General features: G+C 44.2%; 1 protein-coding gene across 16 annotated transcripts in view; it reads left to right on the plus strand.

The window, feature by feature from the left end:
• Positions 1 to 19,060, plus strand: part of APBB2 (amyloid beta precursor protein binding family B member 2) — a 392,355-nt gene that overhangs the window by 277,553 nt on the left and 95,742 nt on the right. For all 16 annotated transcript variants that reach the window (XM_060110741.1, XM_060110749.1, XM_060110667.1 and 13 more), the window contains 3 exons: positions 2,703 to 2,765; positions 3,148 to 3,233; positions 3,328 to 3,388. In XM_060110741.1, the coding sequence (XP_059966724.1) occupies positions 2,703 to 2,765; positions 3,148 to 3,233; positions 3,328 to 3,388 (210 nt within the window). The remainder of the gene's footprint in view (positions 1 to 2,702; positions 2,766 to 3,147; positions 3,234 to 3,327; positions 3,389 to 19,060) is intronic.

A 19,060-nucleotide genomic window follows, 5' to 3' on the forward strand; every position in this document is an offset into this window, starting at 1 on the left:
ACTTTCTGTACAACCCAAGCATCTGTGTTGGTGTCTTTTTTCTTTAAATTATTAGCTAAAATGTTATATTCTCTCTTCTTAATTAAAAAAATAATAATAGATGAATAGAATATATCGTTCTTAACATTTAGGACAAACTGTTTTTGTCCTTCATTGCCCTTGACTTTAAAAAAAAATAGTCACTTAAATGGAGGAGAAAATTTCTCATCTTTGATGTCAATGAAAATTTTAAATATGGGAAGGAAAAAAGGTCTTTGGCCTGTTCATAACATGTAATGTTAGTTTCCATTTTTATTTGCTTGAGTTTTGTGCTAAAGGGTTTCTTTAGGAATACTTATGTTATTTTAAGGTTTTGCAAAATCACTGTATAGGGCCTTTGTTTATTTAAATCTGTAAAAGGTGATTGTTGGAAGTTTGCCAGCTGACTCATGTCTCCGTAGCATGAGAGCTAGATTCATGCAGTCTTAGAACTATAATCAACTTTTACTTTACAGGGACTCCTACATCCAGAAAGTAAATACATAAAAAAATTTAAACACACATGTATAGAGAAGTGTTTGATAAAATGCCAAAGCCTTTTCTGAATACTTGTTTTAAAAAATGCTCTTCTTTCACTCTTTGTAGTCCTAACACAGTGTCTTTTGGGTATAATTTCTGATATCAGATTCCCTTTGTCAGACACACATGCCTTTTTAAAAATGTCTTCACAAGAGCATAATTATCTTGAATCTTCCTAATTCACCATCTGATTACATTTTCAAAGTTCAACCTAAATGAAAACCAGATAATGCTCACGTGTAAATGATGATGACAGTTTGGGACCAAATAGGCTTGTTTTCTTTTTTAAAAAGAAATTTTAGCTTAAAATTTTATTTTGTACTTGATATCTCAAGTCCTCATCGTGAGTGTTTATTAATCCCCCTATGATGGTAACTCTAAACATTTTTCGGTCACTGGCCCTTCTGAGAACAGAAAAGTTGGGGATAAAATGCACTTGCGCAAAACCCCACATCCATTTCAGGGGGTTCATAGGTCGCCACAGCTGACAGGTTAAGATTTTCCTGTAATGTTTTCTCCTCAGTAAAAGCTGAACACTGCTTTTGGGGATGGAGTGAGGAAAGAGGTGAGGGGCTGGACAGCATTCCTGCTCTGTGCTCAGTAAAAGAGATTATTTTTGAAAAATAAATAAACACAGTGGTCCAAGTTCTGTTTGAAAAACTGCAGGTTGGGTGCCTAGTCCAGCAAAGAAAGCAACAATGACACCAACTGTGTAGAAGTGATAATGGATCCAAATTTGCAATGACCGTGCCCTCAGAGAGGCCTTCAGAGCCAAATAAATGCATTTTTCAGCACCTGGGACATTTGATCTTCGCTGCTTCTTGCTTTGAGTGGCTTTAAAAATTGTATTGTGTGCAGATGTTATGGGTCAATACTACCGTCTCATTTTCAAAGAACTTTAGTTGTAAACTAACTTAGTGGAAAAGTTTCTCTTACTGATTTATTATTCAAGAAAAGAGATTTTCCTGACAAGTGGAACAAGTTCATAAGGATGTGCCTGGGTGTCTCATTAGTATCATTTATTTCCCCAAATGTCACGTGAAAAATATTTGAATATTCAGTCAATATAGTAGAAAGAAAAAAAATGTTTCCATTGTTGTCCGAGGTGAATAAAGGAAGGAGTTGTTTAGATTCGAAGGTCTGTTGTCAGAGGTTGCCCAGCAAGGCAGGGCTTTGCACTTTGTTCTATAACTATGTTTAGAAAAGCATTTCATGATCGAATATTAATTTGTGAAGAGGCTTGGGTGGCAAGGAAGTAGAGTTTTTTATGAACAAGAGGAATTTACATTAGATTGTCTAGAGCTATTTTTTTTTTTTTTTTTTTTTTTTTTTTTTGCGGTACGTGGGCCTCTCACTGTTGTGGCCTCTCCCGTTGTGGAGCACAGGCTCCGGACGCGCAGGCTCAACGGCCATGGCTCACGGGCCCAACCGCTCCGCGGCATGTGGGATCTTCCCAGACCGGGGCACGAACCCGTGTCCCCTGCATCGGCAGGCGGACTCTCAACCACTGCGCCACCAGGGAAGCCCTAGAGCTATTTTTTATTAGATTAAATCTCAGCAAGATGAGGTCAGGCTGGGGTCTTTGCCCTCCATCATTGCCATTTTTTTCTTTTAAGTGAAAATAATTTGGCCCCCAGCTTTTTTATGCCCTTAGCCATGGACATTCCCGTTTCCATCCAGCACATTGACAAGCATCATCCCTAATTCCACCTCCAGCTCAAGAAAACAGTTCTGTTTGGTTAATAGGAGAGAAAAAGGTGCCTGTGAAATTAGGTACGCTGGGTATTTAATACTTTGATGCATAGTGTGTGCTTTTAAGACCACATTTAGAAAGTATCGATAACTTCACTGTCTGGTAATAACATTCAGCCATTTGTTTTGGTAAGTAATTAAAGCGCCCTCTCTTTCCTCCTGCCCTAGGCCTCAGGTGTTGATCTAGATCAAGGGAGAGCGAGCTCACATGCTGCCGTTAGAGTGAATTTGTTCCCTAACCCATCCTGTGAATATCAATGCTAACAACAGTGTCTTGTGTGTGTGTGTGTTTTCTTTTTTTTTTTCCTTTCCTTTTCTATCCTTTATTATTTTCTTTCTTTCTTTTTTTTTAAATCAATGTGCTTTTTCCTTGTGAATAATTATATGTCTAGAAACAGCCATGGAGTGATTTTGCTGTTCTGAATGGGGGAAAGATTAATAGTGACATTTGGAAGGCAAGTATATTGTCAGATTTTAGCTCATTTAATATTTTGTCCTTTTTGCATGGCTGTGGCTGCATCTTCTTTGTGAATATCATGCATTCTGCAGGGACGGAGTGATGGGGCTTCTGGCTAGGGCTGTGGGACTCACACGTGTTGCCTTTTTTGATGTCTCCCATTGTGAATGACTTCAGGCTGATTGCCCCAGGTTCCTGTTGTCTTGTAAGAAGCGGCACTTGCACCAAACCGGCATCAGCAGCCCATGCATGCCTTTTTCTGCCTAAGCTCACATACACTCTCTGCCTCGTGCTGGGAGGACTTCTCTCCCCTTTGATATTTGAGGCCATGTAATGGGTCATTCCCCTTTCTACATTAACAGGGATCTCTTTTCCTCTAGGATTTGCATGCAGCCACAGTCAACCCGGACCCCAGTTTAAAAGAGTTTGAAGGAGCAACACTGCGCTATGCATCCTTGAAACTCAGGTAGGGCATTCAGAGCACCTGCCGTAATGAGTGGCTTTGTGCAGCTAGAGATTGCAATAGAATTCTAAGTCCAATTTTCTGTTTTTCTTTCTAGAAATGCCCCACATGCTGATGATGATGATTCTTGTAGTATCAACAGTGACCCAGAAGCTAAGGTTTGTAAGAAAGTGCTTTCAGCGACCAGGTTAAATATTCTTGCATCAGAATAATGACTTTGGATAATGGCCCAGTTTTTTACAAACCATCAACCCAGAGCCACTTAATAAGGAATTATTCCTCAGCCTCTCTTTCCTAATCTCCCCAACAATTAAAGTAAACCCCTCGGCCAGGTTAGGTTTGGGAAGATTTCTGTAATCATCACGACTCTGCTTGTATCTCACTACATCAATTCTCGGTGCGTCGCAATAAGTTAAAATTATCGTTCGAACAGGTGGGCTTCAGAAGCCTTTGAAGATAAGCCAGGCTCTGCCTTGCAGTGCCATGGGAGGGGCGGTGAACAGGTGCCACAGACCCCTCACACCCAGCTCCTCCAGGGCAGCCTCGCACCTGTGCAAAGCGAAAGTTCCTCCTCATTCCTGTCCTAAACACAGGCCTGTTTCATGGTGGGGAAGCAGCAGGACCAGCTGACGGGTATGCGACCAGTACAGTTGCATGGGGCCCTGCGTGGAGAATCAGGGCCCCGTGTTTTTCTGTGCAGTTGCTCTCTTGATGTTCTGCGTACTTTTATCTTTGACTCTGTGCTCTGTAGATGGAGTGCAGTAGGGCAACGGAGTGTGCCCCGGGGAGTTGGAGCCTTGGCTCATGCACAGTCCTGCCACCTCCCTACCTGCCCAGTGTGTCTCAGCTGCCCGTTCCCCTGCTGCTTGGCACCTCAGGCCCTGCCACCCTCCCCATCGCTGCCCCCCACCCAGCAGTTACTGTTGCCTTCCACCCCTGTAGGGGGCTAGGTGTGAGCCTGGGGAGAGTGGATGCTAGGTACACAAACTCCATGGTGTCCCAGGAGGGGACAAAGTAGTGGCCTGCCCAGCTCAGGTGGACGGCACAGCAGTGTGTTCGTGGGTGACTCAGTGGGGCCCCGCCCACTCCCAATCCAGGTACCTAGCGTGTCCTGGCACAGGTATTGCAAACAGAGGGTCATCCATTTGCTGTGGGCTGGGGTGCTGAGTTCACGGGAAAGGGGGATTCTTGGCTCAGTTTCCCCACCCCTGGCCAGGATGTGGTGCATCGGCCTAGCAGCTGATGGTCTGTAGGGGTGGGCAGCCTGTGATGGTCTGCACTCACCCTGTAAGTATCCCCGTGCCCGAGAGAGCGTGACATTAAATGACAAGCAAGAAACACCTTAGGAGTTGAGAGAGAGAATGCAGAAGAAAGGATAAAGCTTCATGTCTTAATACTTTTTACAGCTTTTTCCCCCCTGCTTTTTGAACATGGGGCCATGTGTTTTCATTTTGCATATTTCATTTTCATTTGCAAATTATGTAGCTGAACCTAGATATTTTTCTGAATCCCAAAGTAGATCTGTGTCTATGAATAAAGCAGCAGATAGGTTCCTGTAGCAGTAGTTAAGTGGGGAACACCATGCAGGTTCAAAACCTTGGCTCCCTAGCCAGAAGCTGCCACATTGCCATTGGTTCTATAAGAATCCCAGGGCTTCTCCATTGCTCCTCGTTTGCTCAGCTTCATTCTAAGCACAGCCTGATCAGGTTAAGGCTGCTCCAGAGCCAGCAGTGTTCTGAACAAGTTCTTGGTTGGCCGCTAACACCCTGGCCTTTAAAGATAATTATGGCAAGGAAGGGAAGGGACGCAGTAAAACAGGAAGGCAGGCTGTGAATAATTTGCTTTGCTACCAAGTGTTTTATAAGGGCTATCTATCAGCAAAGACTGGAGGAGGAAGGGCGAGCAGCAGCAATATTTTTCTCCACCCGGAAGGGCTGGGCCAGTGATGTCTGTAAAGCTGAGTGTGCAATTGACAAGAGTGGGCCGGAAAGGTGTCGCATGGAACGGAGATTGAACGGGTAGCAGGAATAAGAGGTAATTGAGCTATTACCTAAGAGGGTGCTTTCTCTTTTTCCCTCTCAGTTGTATTGCTTACTGAATTCTTTTTTTTTTTCTTTTCGCGGTGCGCGGGCCTCTCACCGCTGCGGCCTCTCCCGTTGCAGAGCACAGGCTCAGCGGCCATGGCTCACGGACCCAGCCACTCCGCGGCATGTGGGATCCTCCAGGACCAGGGCACGAACCCGCGTCCCCTGCATCAGCAGGTGGACTCCCAACCACTGCGCCACCAGGGAAGCCCGCTTACCGAATTATTGATCTACCACAGTTCTATTCCCAACGTGTCTATTCTAGCACCTATTAGGAATTTGTTTATGTTAATAAGGAGGCTCAGCTTTCTTAGAAGTAACTAAAGTTGTACTTAGTTCTAAACAAAAAAGCATGTGTATTGCATTATTTATTTTTTATCCTTCTTTGTTCTATAAAAGATCTGAGGAGACTTATGAAAGCATTTACAAGCCACAGGAAACATAAGGGAAGAATCAGTGCATCTGTCTGTACTGGGACAGTACATGGAGTTAGGACAGATCAGACTGGGGAAAAGGAAAAAGCATAGGACTTTTTTTCAGAGCATAGGACTTGGCATAGTTAAGAAAATTGACCTTTGGGTCCATTTTTGTACCTCCAGGTGATTATTTATACTGAGGACTCTTATGGTAAATGGCATGAATTCCTATAAGGGCATCTCAGAATCTTGAAAAAACCTCTGCAAACTACACATGCTTCTAACTGCCCCATCTCACCCTAGATTCTGAAGGTGCCCTGTGCTATAGAAGGTCACTGTCACTCTTGAGGACCCTAAGTCTGTTGGGAGGGGAAAAGGGTCTCAGAACCCTGCTTTCTATGAACCACACTGTGCATGAGGTAAAAGCATCTCAATTCCTTATGGAATATAATGGTTTTTCTAGTGCTTTGTTATAAAATAATTGTAATAATGAATATTTTTTGAGTGCTAACTTTTTGCCCAGCTTAGTCCTAAAGACTTCATTGCTGTTGACTCTCATCCTCACAAAAATTCAAGGGGCTGACTGTCATTTATTGCAGATGAGGAAAATGAGGCATAGAAAGTTGAACAGCTACTTAAATAGTAGAGTCAGGATTTGAATCCAGGCCATTTGGCTCCAGAGCCCATGCTCACTAGACTGTCCAAAGAAAAGTCTCACTTGGAGCTTCATTTAGGGGCCACCATCAATTAATGTGATCAGTGTCCTCAACAATACTCCAAATTTATGTAAAGACATAGAAATTTGGATTTTGCTCATTGGAAGCAAAGGACAAACCCATTTCAAGTAAATTGGTGGAGGATTATGACAGCGTGGACCAGCTTTCCAGTCTGACTTGAGGCAGAGATGAACCCTAGACTCTAGAAGTGGAATGGATGGGCTGCAGGTTTTTTCAGACCATCCCTCAGTGGTGTAAGTTCAACCAGGCTTATGATAAAAAGTTGGGCCAGAACAGGAGGAAGCGGGGGCTGGAGTGGAGCTCATCTGTGTGTCTGGCGATTGGCCGAGCTACCCACTTTAGATACCCCACACAGATGGCATCCCTTTGGGGAAATTGAGTCTTGCTGTGCTTCTCTGGAGTCAAGTCTCTCCACCTCCTGATGGAAGTGGGCCAAGGGAAACCCTGCAGGGAAGGCTAAGGTGATCCTTCAATGCTGTTTCCAACAGCACTAAATGAAATTATTTTTTGCAAATTTGGAACAAGTCCACTGGTTTAGAGCTGACTTTGATGAGGCCACTTTGGAGGTATTCCCCATCGCCACCACCCTCTGGCCTCTCCCATCTGCCCCCTTAGTCACCCCTCGCCTGTTTAATGCTGCCTGGGGCACCTAAGCAGGCAGAAGTGGCAAGATCTAGGTTCCCAGATGTTCAAGCTTTCAATAGATCTAAAGATATCTAAAGGGTATCTTTAGTTCACCCTTTCCATTCTTTCAATTTGCCAAGGACTCAGGAACTGAGTGCCCCACAAAGAAGCAGAAGGTATCCTTTCTTTAGGAAACAAAAATATTTAATTTCATGTTCGATGGAATTCTAAATATAGTCCCCGAGGAATGATTACTAAAAAGATTATTATAGAAAATGTCTTCCTTACTCCCTCAATGAAACTTAGATGCTGGAAAAATAAAAGTCATTTTTAGACTATCAGGATATGAATCCTTCAGAATTCTCCCCAGCCACTCTGAGTCAGAGCATCTTGATAATCAGTTGTTCAGTGAAACATCTAAGTAGAAACATAAATGAACTCTTCCCCCCATGCCACCCCACTCCTGCAAAAGCAAAGTATTTTTATAACTCTGTCAGTGTTTTATGAGCCTACCTAACTTTATATACAGTAAATATTTTTTTAGTTGATTGCAGTATGTGCATGAGTTTGTATATAATTCTGAGCTCTTTAACTTTTATTTTAAAATAATTATAGATTTACAGAAAAGTCACAAAGATATTGAGTTCCCATACACCCTTCACCTATGTTTCCCTAATAGTAACATCTTCATAATCACGGACAATTATCCAAACTAAGAAATTAATATTGATACCGTATTATTAACTAAAATAGGCTTTATTCATTCACATTTTCCCATTTTTTCCACTAACATCTTTTTTAGGACCTTATCTAGGATACTACATTGCATGTACTGAGCTCTTAAAAAATTACTTCACTTGGGGCTTCCCTGGTGGCGCAGTGGTTGAGAGTCCGCCTGCCGATGCAGGGGACACGGGTTCGTGCCCTGGTCCGGGATCCCACATGCCGTGGAGCAGCTGGGCCCGTGAGCCGTGGCCGCTGAGCCTGCACGTCCGGAGCCTGTGCTCCGCAATGGGAGAGGCCACAACAGTGAGAGGCCTGCATACCGCAAAAAAAAAAAAAAAAAAAAAAAATTACTTCACGTATTCCTTTCCACAATTCTCAGATTTATCATTCTTAATTCCATTATAATATTCCATTAAATTAATAACACCATAATCTGTCTAGGCACCCAGTGGCCATAGGAACAATTTCCGGTACTACAGGGCAGAGTTGCGACTTCATAAAAATAGGTGGCTTTTTTTCTTTTAAATCATTGCTTTGGGACAGGTTGCTAAAAAGGTATTACCGTGTCAAAGGCTATCAACTTATGGCTTCTGTTACTTATTGCAAAACTGCTTTTCAGAAAAGGCTACGGCGGCATATAATTCCATCTGTAATACCCTAGAAGACACCTTTGTCCACTTCCCATTATTCTTTAGGATTTGTCATTTTTACTTATTTACCTTATTTTATTGCATGTGAGCTACTACCTACTACTTTAAAATTCCCCCCTCTTAAATTATCATCAACATAGGGCATTTGTTTTGGTAGGTACAAAACCCTATGTTTATTATGAAACTCCGTGTTTCTGTCCTTTCTTGGCTGTCTTTTGCCCTTATTTTTCTATGTATTTTTTATTTTTTTATTTATATTATTTTATTTTATTTATTTTGTGTGTGTGTGTGTGTGGTACGCAGCCCTCTCACTGCTGTGGCCTCTCCCGTTGCGGAGCACAGGCTCCAGACGCGCAGGCCCAGCGGCCCTGGCTCACGGGCCCAGCCGCTCCGCTGCATGTGGGATCTTCCCGGACCGGGGCACGAACCCGTGTCCCCTGCATCGGCAGGCGGACTCTCAACAACTGCGCCACCAGGGAAGCCCTCTATGTATTTTTTAAATAAAAATTTTATTTTGGAATAATTTTGGATTTACAGAAAAGTGACAAAGATAGTACAGAGAGTTCCTGTATACCCATTACCCAGCTTCCCCCAAGGTCCTATCTTACATAATCATAGTACACTTGTCAAAACTAAAAAATGAATAGGGATACAAAACTATTATTAACTAAACACTTTATTCTGATTTTACCAGTCGTTCTTCTAGGTCCTTTTTCAGTTCCAGGATTTAACTCAGGACAGTACGTGGTGTTTAGTCCCTCTGCATTTTTAAATTCAAAACTTTGTTATTGTAATCTTAAAGATTTTTTTCTAATTATTTTTTTTCTCTGTCTATTTTGCGTCACTTCTCCATGTGAAATGTTTTTAAATGTCTGCGTGTACAAGCTTTTTGTAGATAGTTGCCTCTTGTGCCTCATTTGTCAAGAAGGCAATTTCTAGTCATGTCTGAGCGGCCAGGTAGCTTGCACTTCTGAATCCCCACGATTCTACACTATGCCTCCTGGGCTCATCCTACTACCTTAGTAGCCTAATTTAGCCCTTTAAAACGTTCCCTTTCTCATGGCATGTGGCTTATTGCTGGCCAAATGCTTGACTAGAATGATTTAACCCTAAAATAAAAGCCAGTTATAATTAAATTGTAGAAAACTGAATGCTTTGGAAAATATGTACGGATTCCTTAGAGTGCTTTCCTCTCCTTTGTGTTCACTATGCTCAGACTTCTGTAAAGGAAGTGTTCTGCCATCTTGTGGACAATATTAAAATTACGTCCCTAAAGAAATCAGCATTTCATTTGAAATCATTGAATTGCTTAAAGCTAGAAGTGACATTAAAGATGATCGAATGGTCCTCCTTGACAGGTGAAAAAGTGAATCCCAGAAAATTTGTGTGCATACCTTTCCTAGGGTCCCACAATTAGTGGTGGAGATGGCACTCAAAGGTGGGTCTCGGGCTTCCCTGGTGGCGCTAGTGGCTGAGAGTCCGCCTGCCGATGCAGGGAAAACGGGTTCGTGCCCCGGTCCGGGAAGATCCCACGTGCCGCAGAGCGGCTGGGCCCGTGAGCCATGGCCGCTGGGCCTGTGCGTCCGGAGCCTGTGCTCCGCAACGGGAGAGGCCACAACAGTGAGAGGCCCACATACCGCAAAAAAAAAAAAAAAAAGGTGGGGTCTCCTGGGCCTCTGACCAGGAGTCAGAGTGTATAACAAATCATTTTCAGGATATTTGTGAGGAGAAGTAATTAGAACTGCTTTCAGAACACTGTTCTTTGGAATCCACAACAAGGGAACTGGGTAAGGAAGATTATTTTTTCCCAAGCATTAAATTCCCTGGGTTTCAGCTTCCTCGGCTGTAAGATGAATGTGTTATCATCTCAGAAGTCACTTCTGGTTCTGAGAAATTTTCAGATCTGAAGTGAAGTGAGCAGTCCTGATCTATGGCGTCTGGAGATTAAATAGTTCAGTCTGGTCTATCTCCAGATCTGGAGAAGGAAAGAAAAGAGTAGTTTGAGCTCAGGGCTGGAGAGAGGGAGCTGGCTCCCTTTTCTGAACACACGCTCTGCCACGCCCTGCCCTATACTAGGCACCTACATGCAATTTTGCTGCAAACGCAAGGCACCGTGGTTGTTTCCCCCATGTTACAGATAAGAAACTGGTGCTTTGAACAGGTTAAATCATTCATTTTATCACACAGCCAGTAACTGGTGGAACTGGGACTCAAACCTAGTTGCATTTGACTCCAAGGTCTAAGGTAGCGTCGTGCCCACCCACTCCCAGGGATCGTTTCCCTAAGCTTTATGGTCGCTGGCTGCCTGGGTGTCTGAGGTGGAGGCAGCAGGGATGTCACAGGTAGGCAGGGTGGGGGGGACTGGAGAGTCGTTGCTTGAGGACAGACTCCCCCTTCCTTTCCAGCGCTCCCAGATGGTCCAGTCCTTGGCAGTGCCTTCAGACTTTCCTGCCCATATTGACAGATTCAGATTCAGTTGTTCTGGGGCCGGGCAAGGTACTGCAATTCTGCTAAGCGCTCGGGTGCTACTTATGCTGCTGGCCTATACACAACACGTCAAGCAGCAACAGTAAAAAGTTTGAAATCAGATAAATAAGGTGTCATTTCTGTGCATCCTCTGCAGTCTTCCTACGCAGTACCTCCCAGTTCTATCATGGCCACTTGCAGCCAGTTCCCAGCGGCTCGGGGATGTCTTTCCCAGGCACTGGTTTTCATGAAAGCTTTGCTTGTCTCTGTCCTCTTTTGTTATAACCTGCCCCAGATGGAGAGAAAAGAGAAAGAGGTGATACACATCAGCTGGTCAGTAGGTTTGACAGAGGAATGTCCTGAAGTGAACGGTGAATGAACATGAGATTCTAATATTCATCTGTAAGCTTTATTTATCTGTGCCCTCCCTTGGTTCCTATTCGCATAGATTTTCCTGAAATAATTATATTAGTGGCTACTGACTAGATTAGCACTAATAGATAAAACAGGAAGGGGTAGGGAGTATCTTTTCTCATTCAGATTTATTTCTGGTCTATGTAGCAAATTCGTTATCATTACTTAGCATTTGTATGGGATTTTTATGTTTGCATGTAGTTCTTAGAATTGATTTTTGTTCATGTGGCACGGGTTTTTTTTTTTTTTTTTTTTTTTTTTTTTGCGGTATGCGGGCCTCTCACTGTTGTGGCCTCCCCCGTTGCGGAGCACAGGCTCCGGACGCGCAGGCTCAGCGGCCATGGCTCACGGGCCCAGCCGCTCCGCGGCATATGGGATCCTCCCAGACCGGGGCACGAACCCGTATCCCCTGCATCGGCAGGCGGACTCTCAACCACTTGCGCCACCAGGGAGGCCCGAGGCACGGGTTTTTTTCTTTCAGAAATCCTGATCTGTATGAGAAGTTTGGGTTTGATTTCTGTTGTTGATTCATTAATTGAGTCAGAAACATTTATTGAATGATTAATGTTAAAGAAAAGCTGTGTGTTACGGTGGCTAAGAGCATGGACTCTGGGCCCTGACTGCCTTGATTCAAAGCCAGCCTCTGCTACTTACTTAGCTGGGTGACCTTGGGCAAGTTACTTAGCCTCTCTGTACCTCAGTTTCCTCATCTAGAGAGTGGGCATAATAATAGTACCTACCCCACAAGGCTATAGTAAACATTAAGTGAATTGATACAAACATAAGATCTATGTCAAGTGCTTAGAACCACCTCTATCATACTTTATGCATTAGACGTTATGACTCTTCTCTTACAAGGAGGAACGGATATGTCCCCTGCCTTCATGGGGCAGACAACAAACAGGGAAATTTAGTGCATTGTGCTAAGTGCTGAGCTATCATGTCATGGATGCTGAGCCGGGGACATCTATCCTGGCTGGGAGTAAGGGATGGCATATGGTTTTCCAGAAGGAGATGATGCCTAAACTAATGAGTATACTTGCATTGCAGCGGGATTTAGTGATTCTCTCCCAAAATGTAAATGTAAGTGCTCAAGATTAAAAAATAATTTTATATGTAATTTTGTGTTCATTTTCAGCAAATGCTTTTAGGAACAGATCTATTAAGATGAGGCCCACCCATATTTGTCCAATACTGCAGATAACATTGTTTTTGTCATCTGTTAATGTGTACACATGTTACAAACTATTCCCAAACTTGGTAGCTTAAAACAACCGTTGATTTTGCTCCTGAAATAAATTTTGTGGTCTCAGGAATTTGGGAAGGGCTCAGTGATGCAGTTCCTTTCTGAGCCACATGGGGGCATCTGGGGGCAGGTGGGGCTGGAGAATCCACTTCCAAGATGGCTTCTTCACTCACGTGCTTGGTGGCTCAATGTTCCTTGGCCACTGTCTCTCTTCATGTGGCATCTCATCCTCCAGGGCCTCTCCATGTGGCTTGGAGTTCTCACAGTGGTGGTCTCTGGGTAGGCAGGTGTACTTCTCGCATGGTGTCTGGCTTCCAAGAAGCAGGAAGCTTCCTGAAGCCACCAGGTGAGACAAGGCTGTTTCAGGAGATGGCACCCCATCACTTCCACCCTGTTCTGTTGATCAGAGCAGTCACAGCCCAGACCCAAGGGTGGAGACACAGACTCTACCTCTTGAGGGAGAGTGTCAAGGTCATACTGCAGAGAGCATGTAGGATGCAGGGGAGAGGATGCTTTATTTCTGCCATCTTTGGGACATACAGTCTGTGACATGTTATTCTCACATTTTAGTTATTCAGCGAAAACGCCCTTAGTGAGGGGCATAACCATCAACACAGTTGAATCAAGAAACCAAGGCACAGAGCCAATGACGAGCATACCAAGTCCTGGCAGAATGAGATTTCATCCTCTCATGAAGGGCTTTCAGGTTGACATTCACAAAGAGAAAATAAGGACCGTCTCATTCAAGCCTTAGGAGAGGTGGAAGGAGCACAGAGAGGCAGGGTTATCTGCCCAAGAGTGTATAGCTGGTCTGGGAAGAGCAGGACTCGAGCCAGGCTCCTGACCCTGGTCCAGCGTGGTTTTCCACTGAGCAGGGTGACACTCACTGTCTCTTGGACACTGAGCCATTGGCTTTCGATACTCATTTTGTCTCCGGGCCCAGAAGCCAGCTTTTGTGTTTCTAAAACAGTTTTCCTCCATTTATTTGCCAACATGACCATGCATAATACCGTGTTTCTGGCAGAGCCACGGCTCCCTTTCCCTTATTAACTTCTGGTCACTGCGCTTGCCTGAATGAGCAGTTGAGGAGTTGGCAACCATGCGAGCCCCCCGGGTTTTGAAAGGCACTGTTGAAACGAGCTGTATTGTTATCCACCTGTTGGCAGCTGCTCCCTCTGGTGGGCAGATGCCTAGATGGCGAATTAAGGAGAGGCAGACTTCCTTCTTCGCTTGAAGGAAGGAAGCAGGAAACAGGTGAGGTGATGGGCGGCCCCCAGCAGCAGGGGTGGAGGTGGGCATCCTGAGAGTGCAGGGGCAGCAGATGTGTCAACCTGGCCCCGTGAGATCCTGGCAGAGAATTCTGGGCCGTGGGTATTCTCCGAGCTGGACAGCCTCAGGTAGAAGCAGCAGCAGTGGTACCTTCATCGAGCAGGGCTGGGTCCTCTAGGAAGCACCAGTTGGTCGAGCCCTGGGGGTGTCCCGAAGCTGGCATTCCGAGGCTGCCCAGAAACTTGACAACACGTACCAGGCGTCCTCTTCTCGGGGCTGTTGCCTGAGAACTTAATGCCGGTGCCAGTACTGAGGTAGTACTGTGGACATTTCTTATTTATTTGCAGTTAATGAAATTGATAGAGAAATGATGGTTCCTCCTACAAGACTATTAGAATAATTCAGACACTGAGCCATTTTAGCTAAGCCACACTGTCCCCTCACTCCTATGCCTCCTGTTTAAAATCCCATTGAAGTGTGAAGCCACAACGATCAGAGCCTGAGTTCTTCGTCTGCTCCAGGCTCTGGTGCTTCTAAGGAAATGGTTTTAATAGTCAGGTTTGCATATTTTCAGTCTCTAAATTGACAGGAAGTGCGACAGCTCTCCACAGTTGTCTGTAACCAAGCCATCCATCCACTCATTCTACATATATTTATTCAACAATTGCATGCAAGGTGAGATAATCAATCAGACGGAGGAGAGGAGGAGAAGAAAGTAATACAGCAGAGGAAATGGGAATCCAATCTAAGAATGACAGTTACGATGTTACTGGACTTGAGAAAGAGACAGTTTGCATTCTGTACGTAGAATTTCAGTTGCTTCCTGTTGAAGGAGACATCTGAGATCAGTTCATAATCCATAAATAATTTAAATTGGCAACCTAAGTGTTTATTAGCAGATGGATGGATAAAGGAGATATAGTATGTATATGCAGTGGAATATTATTCAGCCACAAGAAAGAAAGCTTGCCATTTGTGACAAGCTTTGGACACGAATACACCTTGAGGGTGTTATACTGAGTGAGATAAGTCAGACAGAGAAAGACAAATACTGTATGATGTCTCTTCTATGTGGAATCTAAAGAAGCCGAACTCTTAAAAACAGAGTAGAAGGTTACCAGGGGCCAGGAACAGGGGAACTGGGGAGATGCTGTTTAAGGGTCCACACCTATAACTAGTAGATAAATAAGTCCCAGAGATTCAATGCACAGTGTAGTGATTATAGTCAACAATACTGTATTGAAAACTTCAAAGTTGCTAAGAGACTAGATCTTGATTGTTCCCACCACAGAAAAGAAATGATAAAAATGAGACATGATAGAGGTGTTAACGAATGCCATGGTGGTGGTCTTACTGAAATATATAAATGTATCAAACCAGCACGTTGTACACCTTAAACTTACATAAATGTTATATATCAATTATATCTCAGTTTTTAAAAATTAATTTAGAAATAACTCAATTGACCTTAAAAGATCCTCAGACTAAAAATCACTTCATTAAGACTGTGCTTAGCTGATGAACCAGCACATTCTTTTGTTTGTTTGTTTGTTTGTTTTGTTTTTGGCTGTGTTGGGTCTTCGTTGCTGCACACAGGCTTTCTCTAGTTGCAATGAGCAGGGGCTACTCCACTGTGGTGGCTTCTCCTGTTGTGGAGCGTGGGCTCTAGGCACGCAGGCTTCAAACTCTGGCACAAGGGCTCAGTAGTTGTGGCTCATGGGCTCTAGAGCATAGGCTCAGTAGTTGTGGTGCACGGGCTTAGTTGCTCCACAGCATGTGGGATCTTCCTGGACCAGGGCTCAACCCCGTGTCCCCTGCCTTGGCAGGTGGATTCTTAACCACTGCGCCACCAGGGAAGCCTGAACCAGCACATTCTTAACCCACATCTCCAGCCAGACAATACTGCAATTCACCTCCTGTGGGCACAGAGCAGAAATGTGTCCCTTTGGATTCCCTTACAGTCTCTCATTCTCTCAGCAGACCTGCTGCTCAGGAAGGGAACACAGGTCCCCACCCAGGGCCCACTTTTCTGCTCCAGCCACATTCCCAGTGGTAGGTTTGACCAGCAAGTGACCCCTGTCTCTACTGAAGCTGAAACGTTGGCCCATGTAAATGACACACGGACCCTAGAAGCAAGAATATATGATTTCTGGGCTTCCCTGGTGGTGCAGTGATTGGGAATCTGCCTGCCGATGCAGGGGACACGGGTTCATGCCCCGGTCCAGGAAGATCCCACATGCCGCGGAGCAGCTGGGCCCGTGAGCCATGGCCGCTGAGCCTGCTCAGCGTCCGGAGCCTGTGCTCCGCAACGGCAGAGGCCACAACAGTGAGAGGCCCGCGTACTGCAAAAAAAAAAAAAAGAATATATGATTTCTCAAAAAGCCCTTCTCCTGAGAGCTGTGATTTTTTTCAGAGCTGTGAGTTCAGATGAGATCTATAGCAACCTATTTTATAGAAAATGTCAATTTTCCCTCTTCACCTAATGCTATAGGCCAGTGTCACTTAGCAACTAAAATACTATATGAAGCTCATCTCTCCTTCTTCAGATATTCTAATACATGTCTGCCCTGTTTTGGTTGAGATCTAGAAACAATAAAATGAATGGATATCCAACATAGACCTTCATCATTTGGCAACAGTAGAGGGTTGGGCAGAGAAGAAAACTAACGTTGCTCTGATTCCAGCCATGTGCTGGGCACCCTACTGGGTGCTTTACTTGCAGCGGGCCATCTGATTCTCGGAACAACCCTGCAAGGGGGTGGGTGATGTTGTTATTCCCGCTTTACAGATGAGGAAATTGAGATTCAGAGAACCCAAGTCACTTTCTTAAAATCACAAATCAGTTGTATGGACGAACTGAAATTTGAGCCTGAGTGAAGCAGACTCTAAAGCCCGTGTTCTGATAATAAAATACGGTGATGATTGCTGATGTTCACTGAGCATTTAGTATGTTATGGGGCACATATATACCAAGGTGGTTTGGGACCGTTATCGGTAAGCTCAGTTTCTGTCTTTCAGGCTCATCTAGCACCTCTGTAAAAGGCAATAGCAAACATTCCCATGTGACTTCCACTGTCCTGCTTTCCCACAAACCCCAGGAGCTATGTTTTTTTACTTCTCCTATTTTTAGTTGAAGCTGAGGCACAGAATCTTACGTGACCTGCCCACAGTTTCAGAGCTGATAAATGGCAGAGCTGAGATGTGAACCCAGGCAGTCTGGCTTCAGAGACCAAGCTTTTAATCTCTGGGCTGTCCTTCCTCTTGTGTAGGTGGGCCTTCCCATGGTCTTGCAAGCATGCCTTTGGTTTGGTTCTCTGATTCCCTGTGTGATTGTTGTGTGGGAGTTCTATACCACGAGCTCAAGTTCACCTGAAGATGTGCAACTGTGTTAAAGATTGAGAGGAAAAATAAAATATGTTCTTATGTGTGTGTTTTGGTTTTGTGTGTATGTGTGTGTCTTTTAGTGGATTACCCAAGCACTTGACTCCCGGTGAAGGACAGAAGAGGAAAAAACAACTAGAGTCTTTGTCCGTAATGCAGGGCCATGTTCCAAGGGGAAAGGGTATGAAGTAGGAGCTGGAATCCTTGGGTTCTGGGCCCAATGCTGTCGGGGATGAGCTGTGTGATTTTGTTAACCTGTCTGAACATCACTTTTCTCATCTGTAAAATGGGATGGTACTAATGCATAGTCTTGGAAACTCATAGTATTACTGTGAAGACCAAGTAAGATGTTATACAATAGCAATGTTTTGCTGTACAGCACTAAGTCAACAGGATGTATGGTTTTGATCTTCCAAAAGTTTCTTTAAAAATTCGGATGTAATGGTTCCCAGCAGCCCCATCACTCGTGGTGATTTACCCGTTTTTGCTGCTGTATAGGTCCCACCAGGTGGAGGCTGTGTGGGACTGAGCCCAGTCCCAAGTATGCCATCTTTAAGGCCACCCTCCCTCTCTCTCTAATCCATTTAGTTTGGGAATCATTTTGGCGATCACAGTATTACAATGTGTCATAGCTTAAGTGAAGCAGCTTTACTTTCTTTTTTCCAGACCTTAGAAATAAATTAAAATAGGAAATGTCTCGTGACACACTGGTTATTAATGAAAATGCAGATAGTACCAGCTTATATAAGTTATACGAGGAGTTTTAATCTAATTTTTGGAACAGAGGCAGTGATGATAGGAATAAAGAATTTCCTTTGTGTCAGTGGGATTGAGTGTTTGGAGCCTTATCTTATAGACAAAGCAAACCCTGAAACAGGTTTTTGACTTGTTGCAGTTTGTGCGTGCGTGCGTGTGTGTGATTTCTCACTTTACGTAGAGCATATTGCTCTCCCCTTTTTCTGTATGTTAGGACGCATTTATGTAAAGCCTTCATCAATTCAGAATTGCTCAGTGGTGCAGCTGGAATAGCAGTGAAGCACTTGAGTTCAGTAACGCAAGCCTTCCCTTCCTAGTGTGCCAGTGCCCAGGTAGAAGCCCAGGCTGGTCTCGGCCTCTAGAGTTCTGGTTGAAAAGCTTTGGGCTTCAGCCATGAAGAGCTTTATACTAGCTTTAAAAAAAAGAAAAGTTACTCCAAAGTTCTGTGTACATTTTATTGACATTGAAGTTGCCCCCCTTTTACAGGAGACTCTAGATTGTTCCTTCCTTAGTTGCTACTTCTCCCCAGCATTTACAGTGACTTCAGAGATTACAAAGACTGCCGAAAAGTGGGGGACTGCAGCAGAAGCTGGCCTGCTGCCGTTAACAGCATTAAAGTACTCATATTGTCCACAAGATGAGTTGATAAATAATGTAGCATTTGTAAAACATTTTCCCAAAAATCTTTTTTTTAACTTATTAAAAGTTAACATGGGGGGGAAAAATTGACCCAGGAAGCTGAGAAAGTCACCAGTGGCCCACAGCTTATTTTGGCATCACGTTACATACGGAACCTCCCCATTCCTCTAATGTTCTTTGCGGACCTCTCTCTATGAAAGATTCAAGGCCGCAGAGGCGAGCGCGTGCAAGAGCTAACTGTACTGGGCAGGGTTGTGATGTGTGTACTAGGTGAGGCTGGTCCCTGTTCCCACAGAGCAAGCTGTGTGGAGTTAAGGTAATGTGGTTTCGCCAGCCCTGGGGCACTCCACATTGTTAATAAGTGAAGATATTCTCAAGACAGAAAAATACATTTTATTTTGTGTCCTCTTTTATGTGCTTAA

This window comes from Mesoplodon densirostris, chromosome 1 (assembly GCF_025265405.1).
Source record: "Mesoplodon densirostris isolate mMesDen1 chromosome 1, mMesDen1 primary haplotype, whole genome shotgun sequence".
Lineage (NCBI taxonomy): Eukaryota > Metazoa > Chordata > Mammalia > Artiodactyla > Ziphiidae > Mesoplodon > Mesoplodon densirostris.